The sequence below is a fragment of the Corvus hawaiiensis genome, chromosome 2 (genome assembly GCF_020740725.1).
Source record: "Corvus hawaiiensis isolate bCorHaw1 chromosome 2, bCorHaw1.pri.cur, whole genome shotgun sequence".
In the NCBI taxonomy this organism is placed as follows: Eukaryota; Metazoa; Chordata; class Aves; order Passeriformes; family Corvidae; genus Corvus; species Corvus hawaiiensis.
This window is the reverse complement of record NC_063214.1, coordinates 818,620-832,896: the sequence shown is the minus strand read 5'-3', so window position 1 is coordinate 832,896 and position 14,277 is coordinate 818,620. Positions and strand designations below refer to the sequence as shown.

The 14,277-nt window shown below is 55.0% G+C and overlaps 1 protein-coding gene and 1 long non-coding RNA gene across 3 annotated transcripts in view; one reads left to right on the top strand and one right to left on the bottom strand.

The window, feature by feature from the left end:
* The window catches only part of LOC125321919, an 85,508-nt gene that overhangs the window by 59,088 nt on the left and 12,143 nt on the right, over positions 1-14,277 (top strand). Inside the window, exons 8-10 of one of the 2 annotated variants that reach the window (XR_007201763.1) lie at positions 370-2,344; positions 3,786-3,926; positions 5,039-5,116. This is a non-coding gene — a long non-coding RNA (uncharacterized LOC125321919). Of the gene's footprint in view, positions 1-369; positions 2,345-3,785; positions 3,927-5,038; positions 5,117-14,277 lie in introns of those variants that run through there. The other variant, XR_007201764.1, reaches the window with a different exon arrangement.
* SLCO2B1 (solute carrier organic anion transporter family member 2B1) overlaps positions 1-14,277 on the bottom strand; it is a 34,986-nt gene that overhangs the window by 16,531 nt on the left and 4,178 nt on the right. Inside the window, exons 2-7 of the mRNA XM_048295343.1 lie at positions 9,636-9,725; positions 5,319-5,456; positions 5,067-5,229; positions 3,337-3,564; positions 2,239-2,337; positions 1,731-1,861 (exon numbers count right to left, since the gene is read on the bottom strand). Coding sequence (XP_048151300.1) covers positions 1,731-1,861; positions 2,239-2,337; positions 3,337-3,564; positions 5,067-5,229; positions 5,319-5,456; positions 9,636-9,725 — 849 coding nt within the window. The remainder of the gene's footprint in view (positions 1-1,730; positions 1,862-2,238; positions 2,338-3,336; positions 3,565-5,066; positions 5,230-5,318; positions 5,457-9,635; positions 9,726-14,277) is intronic.

Below are 14,277 nucleotides of genomic sequence, written 5' to 3'. Positions count from 1 at the left end.
TTTACTCCAAGGGCAAGCCAGAGAAAGGGTCTTATATACATATATATGCATATGTACATCTTTAGATATACATACATACATATATATAAATTTATATATACACATACAGAAAAACATCCACGACACCGCGGATTTCCAACAAATCTTGGAGTGCTCCTGCAGCCCACATGTGTTACCCACAACAGCATCTGGCAAACTTTCTACAGAGGCTTTTATCTGAATTTTTAAAGCAGGGCCCCTTGCTGCTGCTGCTGGCGCTGATACCCCCATGGGACAGGTGTGGCTGGCCCCGGTGCCTCCCATTCTGCAAGGAGGGCAGAATTTGGCTATCATTTAGTGTATTTTCCTATTCTTATTTTTAACTTTCAGCAGATTCCAAGAGCTTTCTGAGGGGGATGGCAAAATGGAGAGAAATCCAAGAATTCAAGAAACTCACGTGCTGCAGATGGATACGTAGGTGCTCGGCCATGTGGGAGCGTTCCCACAGATCCCAGCCAGCAGAGCAGGGTGAAATCCTCCTGCTCTTTCTTAAATCAATATCCACCCATTCCCCCCTTCAACTCTTCCAAACTGCTCAGAGTGCAGCACTTGCCAGAAAGTGCAGCTGTTTTAGTTGGAAGTGCATTATTTTCTCTCAAGAGCTGCTTATGAAATTAATATTCCCATCAGCCCTAATGAAGAACTTTTCCCTACGATGGAGCGTGCCACCCTGGCATACTGAGCAGGCCCTGCCAACACAGACCATCCCCAAGGCTTCAGAGCAACTCAGGCTGCAGGAGGATCAGTCAGGCACACTGCATTTGGGATCACCTTTACTCTGCCAGGCGCAGAGCAGTTCCCAGCCCATCACCTCACAGCTCGTGTCAGCCAGGAGTAAATCACTGCATCCCCAAGCTGAACTGGTAAAACAGGTCGGGGAACCCCAAATCTCCACTTACTCCTGTGGAAATTCAGGCAGTGTCAGGAGAAGTGAAGAATTACTCTGCAGCGGTGCACGGACTTGTTTGGACAGGAAGGTTTTGATGCTGCCTCAAAGCACAAGTGCAAGGCAATGATACCACTCAGAGCATGGCCAAGACACCGAGATGAGCACAGTTTCACCTCCTGAGCATGTCCCAGCAGCTTCAGCAGCATCCCAACCCACAGAAAGTGCCTCCTCTGCAAGCACAGCCTGTTCTCTTCGCTGCTGCCAACACGCCGGGACGCGCAGCCAGGGAAGCGCTGGGGAAGCTCCCAAGTTGTGCACTCCAGGCATGCACGGCCACTCCCTGGCCCTGCTCCCCAGTGGCTGCTGAAGAAGAGCTCCCAGCGTCTTCCAGGAGCCCGCTGCTCGAATTTCAGAAACGTCATAGTAATTTAAAACGTCCAAGGACTGCTCCTGAAAAATCCTGCCAGGATAGACAGGTCTGGCTGCCTTTACCTGCCCAAGCAGCCTCTCATTGGCACCTGAAACATGGGGCTAAGTCCTTTTCTCCTATGGAAAAGGGTGTCCTTGTCTTCCAGGAGCCCAGTGATGGAATTTCAATTCTACCTCCAAAATTCAGGAATTCTCAGCTGCCAGCACAGACAAAGCTGGCTGCCCTTTACCTCCCCTGCAACCCTCTCATGGAAACATGAAAATCTGAGACTGCACCCTTCCCTTCCTAAGGAACAGATCCTGGTTCCAGTCCCTGTGGCTGACATTCTGGCTGCACCGCGGTGTGTGTGTGTGTGTGCAGAACCTCTCCTACCTCCTTCGGCATTTCCCGTGGGAAGAAGAAGTAGGGCAGGGCAGACACGGCCACCAGGCTGGCGGCCACCAGGAACCCGAGCCACCAGGCCCCGACCCAGCGCGGGTCCTTGTTGGTGAGCTGCACCTCAGCTGCAACACAAGTGGGGAGAGGGGCATCAGACCAATGCTGGGACAAGGGAGGGAGCCCAGAGCACCGAAGGGTGGCCCCAGTCACCCCCGACATCAATCAGCCCCAAGGTGGTGGCTCCCAACCCAGGGACCATCAGTTCTGGGGTCTGAGCAGCGTTTGCCGCCGATCATCCCAGCACTAAATCACATTTCATTGTCCCTTTCCTATTTCACTGCTGTCCCCAGGACGTCCAAAGAGCCACTCAGCCCTTTGGATGGAGACAGCTGGGACATGGATGTCCTGGATGCCCCTCTGCCCCACCGGCACAGGGCACAGAACCCACAGGAGGCTGGGAGCCCCTCTGCTTTAGGAGCTCTCCCAGGACCCGCTCCCTCACCTGCGCCGACTTTGTCGATGTCCACGTAGAACCTCAGCATGGCAGAGCCCAGCATGAAGGCCACCCCCGGGCCGATGACCGTCACGGAGAACAGGATTCCTGCGAGGTACGAGAGCGGGGAAGGGCTCAGCCTGGGGGAAGGGACCACGGGGACCAGGCTCTGCTGTGCCTGCCTCCAGCACAGCCCACTTCCCCGGCAGCTTTCTAATCCCCAAGAGGCACAGCCCCATGCTCCCTATACTCCCTTCACACACGGAATTCCCTTTGGCACAGCTCAGACCTTTCCTGATGCTTGTCTGCAGCCTCCTAGAAGGACTGCAATACTCCCAGGAACAAGATGTGCCCCTTGGCATAAGTAATCCAGGAAACACCAAGGTTTGTTACAAGGTTAAGGAGATAAAATTTATCAGTGAACTCTCCTCCATGAATTACTGATAAAAGAAATCCCCACATGTAAGATTCAACTCCTACCTGGTTTGGATCATATACCAGAGCAAAATTTGATGCTGTGCTTCCGTTTTTTAACAGTAATGACCTGTTTCTGATCTACCTTTGCTGTTCCATTCAGTTCAAAAGGCTGTCACAGGCAACAGCTGGGAGAGGACTAGAAGGACCTGCAAGGACCACCTTGTCCATCCCATCACCCTGGGACACCCCTTTTGGGCCTGTGCCCAAGCTGTTCTGAAGGATACTCTCCCATCTCCTGGGTGGTTGAACCTGCTTTCCTTTGGGTTGTATCACTTTCCTAACATCTAAACAGAGTCCTCGTTGCTGCCCCTTAAGCCCACAGCTGCCACAGAGATCAGATTGTCCCTCTTGTCCTTCCTGAAGCCTTTCTGGAGGAGGATATGGTTACTAACTCCATCTCCAGGTTATCTCTCAGGCCAAAAACCCCAGCATCTGCCCCAAATGGTGCTTCCCAGCTCTCCTGCTCTCCAAGCCTGAAGCAGGTAAACTCTTTTTGCAGAAACTTTCCTGGCTCTGGGCAGAGCACAAGGGCTGTAACGAACCCTGCTCTCATTAATGCAAATTAGTCCTGGCTGGCCTTGCTGTCACCTCCACCCTGGCTTCTCCCCCTCCCAAGCAGCCCAGCCTTACCCAGGTAGAGGGGGGAGTTCCTCTCGCTGGCGAAGTCGTCGATGTAGGAGATGCCGAAGGGCTGGATGGGCACGCCACCGATGCCCAGCAGTGCCTGGGCCATGAACATGACCAGGAGAACCTCGTGGTTCTCCCTGGAGGCGTGGGGGGTGCAGCTGGCAGCGCTCAGGTTGGCCCAGGACCCCGGGGCCCTGGGCTGGCACAGGTCCGTGGTGTTGCTGAAGGTGCCTGCAGTGTCAAGGGGAAAGGTCTGAGGAGCTCGGTCTGGAGAAAGAACTTCTTCCTTTAGGCCCTGCAAGGGGCTCTGAGCTCTCCCTGGAGCCTTCTCCAGGTGAGCACCCCCAGCTCTCCCAGCCTGGCTCCAGAGCAGAGGGACTCCAGCCCTGGAGCAGCTCCAGAGCCTCCTCTGGATTTGCTCCAGCAACTCCATGTCCTTATCTTATCCTTAGGTGAAAGAAAATACAAAGAAGGTGCAAAGAGCACTCCACTGATGTTCACAGAGATGGGTTCACGTGCCATGAAAAGCCACCTTCATCAAGGAAGTGGAGCTGAGGTCACTCCCAGGACCTTTCACTGACCTTCCAATACAGGTAAATGAGCAAACCTGCAGATTTTGTGAGTGGCTACCCAGGAAATGAGAACTCATTTCACATTTTACTGCTTAAGTGAAAGTGCTGATTCTAGCACCCTCCTCTTCCTTGGAAGCCCGGGCAAGGGGGTCGGGGTGCTCATAGCAGGATTTCCATGGTTGTGCCCCAAATCCTGTGGAATTCCAAGTGCTCAGACATGGGGCCACCTGCACCAGCACTGCTGAAACACCAACTCACTGTTTCCAAACTGGGGTTTGCAGCTGGCCCCTATGTGCAGCCAGCAGTTATTCACCTTTTCAGCCTTCCTTTGGTGTCTGCAGTTGCCTGAAACAGCTGCATTTCTTCTGATGAGCCAAACAAAAGCTCCTCAGTGGAGGCTTCTAAAGACTTGCTGGAGCTCCATGGCAGGAATTGGGAAGGTGGCAAAAAATTGGTTTTCTCCTTTCTTTCTTTTCTCGTCCCTTCACTTTCCTTCAGAAAGAAAATCCCAAACCCACCGTGTCCCATTCCCTCCACGAGTGATTTAGACCTGCATGTTTCTCAAGGGAGGCTGATTATCTGGTGGGGTCTAAAACCTCAAAGGCAGCCCAGCTAGACCAGGGAAGGCAGGTGAGGTTGGATGTGCAGAAAAGAAGGGGAATCAGAGGCACAGCCTGTATTTTGATTGTTTTCCTGCCCTTTGCCATGGCTTCATGATTCTCATGTCCCCTGGCTCTGCTTTCCACCAAGTAGCTGTTGCCTCTCAAGGCTGAGATGATTTCATTCTTAGAAAAATAAGATTTCTTGAGGAGAAGCCAACAGCTTGCAGCTCGCAGCTCGCAGTGCCTGGAGGGAAGGTCATTTCACAATGGCTCCCCACTGCCAGGGGGCAGGGGTAGATGGGATATTGGGAAGGAATTGTTCCCTGGGAGGGTGGGCAGGCCCTGGCACAGGGTGCCCAGAGCAGCTGTGGCACCCCTGGATCCCTGGCAGTGTCCAAGGCCACGTTGGAGCAACCTGGGACAGTGGAAGGTGTCCCTGCCCATGGCAGAGGTGGAACACGATGGTTTTTAAGGTCCTTTTCAACCCAAACCATCCTGTCATCCTATTATTTCCTCCTTCTGCCCCAAAAGGCCTAAACCAAGTTTCTGGAGCACTTACTGGCCACAGACTGGTCGTACTCGTAGGGCCCTGTAATGAAGTGGGGCAGGGACATGAGGAAGCCGGCCAGGGACACGAGGATGGCCCCGCAGCCGATGAGGCGCGGCCGGTGCACACGGCTGCCGAAGTAGCTGACGAAGACAATCAGCAGCGTGTTCCCAACCTGCAGGGACAGAGAGCGGGAATGTCTCCCAGGGAACGGGAGGAGCACGGGACAGCGCTCAGCAGGGACGGGGGGCTGGCGGCGCTCACCTCGTTGAAGGAAGCGAGCAGCCCTGAGGTCTGGCTGGAGAGGCCGTAGCGTCTCTCGATGGTGGAGATGGAGCTCTTCAGGTAGCCGGAGACCAGGAGCTGGGAGAGCTGCAGCAGCCCATGGCAGAACACAAAGAACTGCCAACACAAAAAGAGAGCCCCCAGCAGGGTCACCGAGAGCTGAGGGTCACTGAGAGCTGCAGCACGAAAAACTGCATCCCCCTCAGAAAGGCACCGTTATCCAACATAAACCTCTGACCACAAGGCTTGGAAATATCACCCCTGCTCTGCCACCAGTGAACTCTTCTGAAATTAGGTCAGAGCCATGAAATAGCCCTCTGCCAAAAAAAACCAACAGAGTCAGCATCTGCAGGGAGGCTGTAATTCCTTCAGCTGAGAAGTGGCTTTGGACAAACACATTCCTTCAGTTGGGATGGCGCCTGTTTGTGTTGGCCTTGTCCCTAGGATGCAGAGCAGAAGAGAGCTTGCACAACGTTCCTGCTCCCATTCAGCCAGAGGCAGGCAGCCATCCCCAGTGCTGGGAGCTTCTTCTGGGACAGGAATGAGCCCTTCCCAACACAGCAACAAACAACTCCTTGAGGCAAAGTCAGGAGAAGGTCAGGGAGAAGAATTCAGACTGCTTCCCTTCCCTTCCCTTCCCTTCCCTTCCCTTCCCTTCCCTTCCCTTCCCTTCCCTTCCCTTCCCTTCCCTTCCCTTCCCTTCCCTTCCCTTCCCTTCCCTTCCCTTCCCTTCCCTTCCCTTCCCTTCCCTTCCCACAAAGCCCTAGATGTAAAAGACTCCTCCTTTGGAAAATGTGAAGGTTCTCTTCCACTTCCAGAAGAAAACCTTGTCAAAGTCCACCATCTCCCAGAAAATAATTTGGCCTCATCTCCATCCTCCCTCCTCCAGGTGAGCCATCTCCTTCCCTGCTGCCTTGTGGCTCTCCCAGGCATCCTTCCAACCCCCAGAGGAGTTCAAATAACCAGCCTGAACAGCCACAGCCCACCCATCTCCCTGCAGGACAGGCTGCATGCCCCAGGCTCCTTCCAGAGCTGCTGCCCTCAGCCTTAGGTGATGCCCAGACCCTGAGGGCACCGCTCCTGCTCTGTGTGTTTTGCACCAGCTCCCACCACAGAGAAGCTGCTCAGCCTGGCCTGGATTTCTGCTCTGTCTCGTTCTGATCCAGGCCTGAAGGGAGGTCACTGCCAAACTGGCCTGCTCTGTAAGCCCAGGGAATATCCACAGCACAGAAGGGGGCAAGGGGAAGGCCAAACCCCTGGGGTCCCTGAGAACTGTGGGGCTGGGATATGGTCACCACCTCCCAAGGGGATGGGCTGGCACAATGCACACCAGGCCACCATCCAGGACCATCCCTGTCCCAGGCTCATGTCACCACTGATGATGCAACGTGCCTGGACTGGGGAAATGTCAGCCAGCCAGAGGAAAGCGTCCCCAGAGTCAGCTTTGCTAAAACTCCTACGTTCCTACAAGTCGCTGGCTGTGTCCAGGCTCTGCTTCCTGAACACATCAGATGCAAAGGCTGGAACCAGATCTGTTTATTCCAGGCATCCACAGCACACAGCCCACTGGCAATCCGAATCCAGGACCTTCATGGGTTTACAGCAGCTCAGCAGCTGCCCAGCACTGCCCCGTGTCCTCTTCAGCTCAAAAGGGGTTGGGAATCTGCTATTTTATTCTGCCCTGTCTGGGCAGAGTAAAGCACAGAAAGGAAAGATGGCCCTGCACAGGACCTGCAGTGGGTTGGGCAAGGACCCCAGTTCTGCCTCCAGGGGCTCTTTGCTCTCAGCCATCAGTGTTCTGTCAGGAAAAGAAAGAGCAGACCTTTCCTGGCCTTTGGATCTGCTGGACTGCTGGGACTGATGGACTGCCCCAACAGGTGACCCAGACTGGTAGACACCAGCCTTTCCCAAGACCTTTTCCCTGACAGCAGGACAGACCATGGAGAGCCAGGAGCAGCCCCAGGGCTGGGTGGTCCTGGAAGGGAGCCCCAGCTCACAGCCCAGCACCTTTTCCCTGAAGGGCTGAGCTGTGCTCCTAATCCTTCCCTCTACATCCATGGAACTAAAGCAACTCAGAAAATCCAAGCACCGGCAAGGTATGGCTGCTCCCACCCCGCACGTGCAGGAGAATAGAGAAACACACTGCATCCCACACAGCCAGTAAATCACAGACCTGGGAATTAAACAACAACATTTCCTCTCCTGGTGGTCTGGAACAAAGCTTCTTCCAAAGGCTCCCATTGTTTGTAGTGCTGATGGTGCAGCTTGGCAGCAAAGCCTCCCCGGGAGGCTCTGAGAGCCCCACACAGCGTCCTGCCCAGCCCACACCAGGCAGTCCCCACCACACTCTTTCCACCTGTCTGGGGACTCTGGAGGGTATTTTAAGAGAGGGGGTTGTGCCTTAGCACCTGACAAAACCCTGTGCACTGGGCTGTGCTGGGCAAATGGGTCTGGGAGGAATCGGCTCCTTCCAGTTTAATCCAAACCAGTTTGGCTGGGCCTGTACTTGGAAAGGAGCTTAAAGTTCATTCAGTCCCCCCTGCCATGGGCAGGGACACCTTCCAGTAACCCAGGCTGCTCCAAGCCCCGTCCAACCCGGCCTTGGACACTGCCAGGGATCCAGGGGCAGCCACAGCTGCTCTGGGCACCCTGTGCCAGGGCCTGCCCACCCTCACAGGGAGGAATTCTTTCCCAATATCCCATTTAAATCATAATGCTCCTTGAAGCCAAACAGGGCAGTTGTTAGCTATGCCCCTTCGCTGCATTTTGCCATGTGGTAGGTGGTTTTTGTGACACACTCTCTGGAGATATAAATACACACAAAAACTGCAGTGCTGTGATTTTTGGTCCTTCGGCCACTTCGAACACATCCAACCACATTGTGCAATGGCTCTGCGTTTCTGCAAGAACCATTCGAACCCTGGGCTGGAGGTTTTGTTTTCTGAGGAAGTCATTTAGAAACCGGACAGGGAGGCCTAACTTCTTGAAAAAAATCCCCAAGAGATGAGGGGAAAACATCCTGTGCTGAGGATAATTGTGGTCTTGGTGACAAGAGCTTCCTCTACATCTGCCCGGGGCTGGGGGTTGCAACAGGAGGGTCTTTAAGGTCCCCTCCAGCCCAAACCAGTCTGAGGTAGATTTTAAGATCTACCTTCACAGGTAGAGCAAAATACAACTTGAACCTGCTCACAGAGCCGACTTTGCCCCCTCAGTGGTTTAACCTTTGAACCCCTTTAAAATATCTCCTGAAGGAAAAATCAATGGGGTTCTATCTTTATGGATAATGTTGCTGGCAAGTCAAGAAAAACCAACAAAAAGCACCAGATAAAAACAGCTGAATGGGCTGAAGAGAGGACTGGGGAAGAAGCCTCAGGATACGCCACTGTGCCTCCAACCTCTGTGCTCTGGTGGCCTCTGCCTCAGTGACTCACTTTCCTCCTGCCACATGGGATGAGGGTGATTATCTCCACCAGCACTTGTAGAAAAACCCTCAAAACCCCAAAACTTCCCCACAAAAGTGACAGAGAAATCTTAAGCTTTTTAGACTGACTGTCATCTTTTGCTCTCTGGCCTGGTGAGATTCTCTAATGAGCCAGGTAATTGGCTTCCAACTACACTGAATGTAGTTATAAACTGATGTTAAGGCTGCCACTACTAATAAAAAGGAATTATTGAGCCAGAAAGGAATGGAGTAGATGTTGCAAGACAGAGGGAGCCACTCCAGGTGCAGCCTGTGGTTCTGCAGAGCTCCTCAAACACTCACCTGGAGGGCTGGAGGTTGCACCAAATCCAGGAGGATGTAAGACTTTGAAGAAAGGCTTCCCACTGACAAAGCCAGAGCTGGATGGGATATTGGGAAGGAGTTGTTCCCTGGGAGGGTGGGCAGGCCCTGACACAGGGTGCCCAGAGCAGCTGTGGCTGCCCCTGGATCCCTGGAAGTGTCCAAGGCCAGGCTGGACAGGGCTTGGAGCAGCCTGGGACAGTGGAAGGGGTCCTGCCCATTGCAGGGGGTGGGACTGGATGGGCTTTGAGGTCACTGCAACCCATCCCATGCTGTGATTCCCTGGAGTTAAATCCTGCAGGAGCTGGGAGTTAAACCTGCATTGAAACATCCTTGCCCCACCACTGGCTTTGGGATGGAGACAGCTCCACGCCAAAGGTGCTTTTGCCATGAGAAACACAGGGAGCATTTCCCAAATACACTTGGTACCCAGAAATCCTCTCAATGCCTCCTGCAGGAAGCTGAACTCCTCTTTCCCAGGCCAGTGATCCGAGGAGAAAGCAGGAGGTGTTTACCTTGATACTGAGAAAGGGGCTCCTGCAGAGTGTTTTCCGGGCCACGTCCGGGCAGCTGCTCCTTGGAGCCGTACTTGTCATTCTGTCAGCCTGTCAAAAACAAATCATTCAGCACAATGCTCAGTTCCTGGGCCCGGATTCCCTGTGCTCAGCAGGCAAAAAATCCTGTCGTGCTCTGCCAACACCCCCACAGCAGGCACACGGTCTCCCAAGCAATCACTAATTATTCCTGGGTTTCCTTTGCTCCGAGCACTTTAACTCTGCAAAGCCGCAGAGCAGCCTGCAAAATGTTAAACACCAGAGGTGCGGGAGGTGGAACGCTGCTCAGCAGAGCCAAGGACAATGTTGTGCAAACATCACTGGGGTCGGTGTGACGTCCTTATCAATGGCCTCGGTGATGGGGCACAGGGCACCCTCAGTCAGCTGGCAGCAGACACGAGACTGGGAGAGCAGCTGGCAAAGCTGATGGCTGTGCTGCCATCCAGAGGTACCTCAGCTGCCCAGAGAAATGGGCACTGGAGGATCCCAGTGGGCTGCAGAACCTCACGAAGCTCAAGCGGACGCAGTGCAAAGTCCTGTCCCTGCCATGAGCAGGACCCAGCCTCTGCATTCCTCAGGAGGGATTCCCTGCAGGCTCAGGGGCAGCAGCTCCTGCCTGCACAAGGGGGCTCATCCCTGCATGTGCTGGGCTCTGATGGATTGAAGCCCTCCTTTCCTGCATCCCATTTTCACCCACGGCGTTTCTGCATCTCCCCGGAAGAACCCCTCCACGCTCGCTTTCCCAGGCACCACCTAACCGGAGCCACGCAAAGCGGTTCCAACCCGTGGGAAGCCAGCACGCCGCTCCCTGCCCGCACATCTCCTTCCCTCCTCTGTGGCCGCTCAGCCTCTCCTCCCCGAGGGACCGCTGGTGCCTTTGTCGGGTTCAGTACCCAGGCTTCCTGCTCAGGAAGCTGCATTGTTTGGAGGCACGTTAAACCCATTAGGCTTTAACTTGTTGTTCAGCACACTCTAATAGATGTTTTCATCTCCGCAGCAAATGGGGTGAAAGGCTTCCCGTTATTATTTTGTGTAATTCTATTTCCCCCATGATGAGAAGCAAAGGAGCGAGGACCCGCAGCCTCGAACAAATTAACAAATGCGGGGTTGATGTAACTTCGAGCAGGAGGAGACTGCCTTAACCGTGGTGTTTATAAACCCTTCAGCACGGAGCACAGGAGAGGTGAATTCCAGAGGGGACCGGCACGAGTTACGAGCTCCACTGCAGCCTCTGCAAAAAGCAGTTGCTGCCCTCAGCCCCATTCCAAGAGATATTGCTACAACAAATCCAGGATGGGATCAATAAAGTGAATTTGATCGTAAATGAAAGCAGCAACAAAAGCTCCCCTGGCCCCTGGAGGGTTCGGCAGTGCTGGGGCAGAGGCACCTGCCTGGCTGCAGCCCACGGCGCCCTGATGAATTATTGACAGCTCCTCGGAAGCTCAGGGGTTCACAGGCAGGAGAAAAAGGGTGGAAAACCAAAGGCAGGAAACCCAAAGGAGCCCGAGCCTTGATATCCAGGGATGGGAATGCTCATGGAGCTGGAAGCCACGGCAGGCTGGATGCCCTGGTTAGCTGTGTTAATGCCTTTGTCAACCAAACCCAGTGGTGTGCCGGAGTGCTCCGGTCCTCCTGCCCATCCTTTCCAGCTCTCCTTTCCATGTGTGGAAGGCGGAGGGTGGCTGACCCCCGAGGCAACGCTCAGCAGAGATCTGAAACGCGGCAGGGTTTGCCAGCAGATCAAACTGAGGATAAACCCATTGCCCTCAGATCCCAGCCATCCACAGCTCTCCTTCAGGAACAAAATGAAACAGAAAAGTACTTTGATCCAGCGCAAAGGACAAGGAACACATCAAATAAAAACACAGATAAGGCTTAACTGATTTTAAAAACCCCCAAACATGGAGACAGCAGCAGGTTAAGGTCAGTCTGGTTCTTGTTGCCTTCGGTTGGATGGAGGCCAGCTGTGGCAGTATCCCCTGCGAGTGGCACTGGCTTGGCACGAGCCAGGTTTTCCATCCTGGACAACTCCGGATGGAGAGAAGGAATTCCTGGTGCCAAGAGAGTGCCGCTCTCTTGGAGCTCTCAGGGATGCCCTTCGCCTTCTCCCCCCCAGTTCCAGGGGTGTGAAATCCCTTTGTTAGGGAGACCTGACCCGAGCGGCTGGTGGGGCCGGCACTCCGGGTGCCAGCAGGGGCGGCAGGGTGTGACAGGGAGCGGCGTCACGGACCCTGACACGGAGCCCCTGGAAAGCAGCACTGCGCCCTCAGGAAGCAGAACGCCGCGTCCTTGTGCGCCTGCAAGTGAGCCCTCCGGGGAAACTGCTTCTCCCATCCCCCCAGAGGTGCCCACAGGCGTGCTTGGGAGTCCGGGGAGGTGCACAGGTGGCCAGGCTTCCCCGAGGGTCACCTCTGATGTGGGCACTGCAGGGGACCCCAAGCAGCAGCTCCCACACAGCCACGGGTTTCACTCCAGGGAAGGTGATGGATGGATGGATGGATGGATGGATGGATGGCTGTTCAGAGGGCAGAGGTGCTGCAGATCCAGCTGCTGCTATTCCTTCAGCTACAGGTGCAGGATTTGTCCTCAAAGCCCAGTCTTCTTCCCAGTGCTGTCCTGGGTCACTGCACCCCTCAACAAGGCCTGGCATGGCAAACCCTGGGTGCAGAGGGGGAGCTGAGCTCAGTCCCACACCAACTGCTGGCACTAAAATAGTGCCGTGGATCCAGCCTCGCCTGCCTGACAGCTCCTCCCTGCTCCCGGGAGACTGCAGAGAGCTGCAGGCTGGGGAATAACCTGGCTGCTTTGGGATGGGAGGGACCTTAAAACTCACCCAGTCCCACCCCTGCCATGGGCAGGGACACCTTCCACTGTCCCAGGCTGCTCCAAGCCCCAATGTCCAGCCTGACCTTGGACACTTCCAGGGATCCAGGGGCAGCCACAGCTGCTCTGGGCACTCTGTGCCAGGGCCTGCCCACCCTGCCAGGGAACAATTCCTTCCCCATAGCCCACCTGTCCCTGCCCTCTGGCAGTGGGAAGCCATTCCCTGTGTCCTGTCACTGCCTATACCCGGGCTAATCCCACAAACCTTTGCAGCACTGATTAAGATGCTCCCCTTGTCCCCACACCACCCTTTCTTTGACACCAGGGCAGCAGAAATGCCCCAAACCCCGTGTGGGACCTGCACCATGGTCCTGGCTGTGAGAGCAGGGGTCTGGGCTGGGTGACAGCACCCTGTCCCCTTCCCGAGGACATGAATCCCTCCAACACCTTTATTAGCAGCTGCTCCCGTTAGCTGAGCACGGAGAGGCACACGCTGGGCTCAGCAGAGCATGAGCAAATAACAGCCGATGTAACACAGCAAATTAAACCCCAGCAGGGACTCGAAATGCCAGCAAATATTCCGTAATCTGTCTTCCTTCCTTCTGCTGAATAATTTTCCCTCACTGGCAGCGAAGCTGGGACGGTGTCAGGGTGTGTATTTATGGGTGTGCCTGGGGTAAAAGGGGAGCTGGCTCGTGAAAATCTGGGTGCAGAGATGCTTTATAATACAACAGAAGGAAAAGACAGTGGATACACATCATCCCCTCCTGGAGAAAGACAGAGGGAATAAAAAGGGATGCAGAGACGTACCCAAGAGCTGTTTCTATCTTGCACCAAGAGGCAAAAAGAAAGCAAAAATGAGATTGGCCCAGCTGAGTGACTCTGTGTAATGAGAAATGGGCCACAGATGACACATCCCAGAAATCTTACACGAAGTTAGACAAACAGGAAAATGTTACTGGAGGTTAAAAATTAGATGAAAAAGGAAAACTGGTGTTGAAACACAGGACATGCAAGCACAGGCAATGAAGGAGAGGCTCCAGCCCCGTCCTGGTACCCCTCTGCCTCGGGAAGGATGAAACCCTGCTCCCTGTGTGTGTGCTGAGGTTTCCCGGAGCTCCCTGCCCTCCCTGGCACCCCCTGCCAGGGCTGGAGCCCTTCCTGGACGGATCCTCACCTGCTCCAGCAGTGCAGGATGTGGGGAAGGCATTGGAGCTCACCTGGCAGCATCAAACCAGAGATGGGAGCTCTCACCCCACCCCCTGGGCATGGGGCAGCCACAGCTTCTCCGGGCACCCTGTGCCAGGGCCTCACCACCCTCACAGGGAACAATTCCCTCCCAATATCCCATCTAATTCTGCCCTCTGGCAGTGGGGAGCCATTCCCTGTGTCCTGTCCCTCCATGCCTTGTCCCCAGTCCCTCTCCAGCTCTCCTGGAGCCCCTTCAGGCCCTGCAAGGGGCTCTGAGCTCTCCCTGGAGCCTTCTCCTCTCCAGGTGAGCACCCCCAGCTCTCCCAGCCTGGCTCCAGAGCAGAGGGGCTCCAGCCCTGGAGCATCTCCGGGGCCTCCTCTGGGCTCTCTCCAGCAGCTCCAGGTCCTTGTGCTGCTGGCCCCAGGGCTGGGGCAGCTCTGCAGGTGGGGTCTCACCTGAGCAGGGCAGAGGGGAAGAATCCCCCCCTCCCCTGCTGCCCACACTGTGGGATCAGCCCAGGGTTAAGGGTTTCTGGGCTGGTTCATGTCCAGCTTCTCAGCCACCAGCAGCCCCAAATCCTTCTTGGCA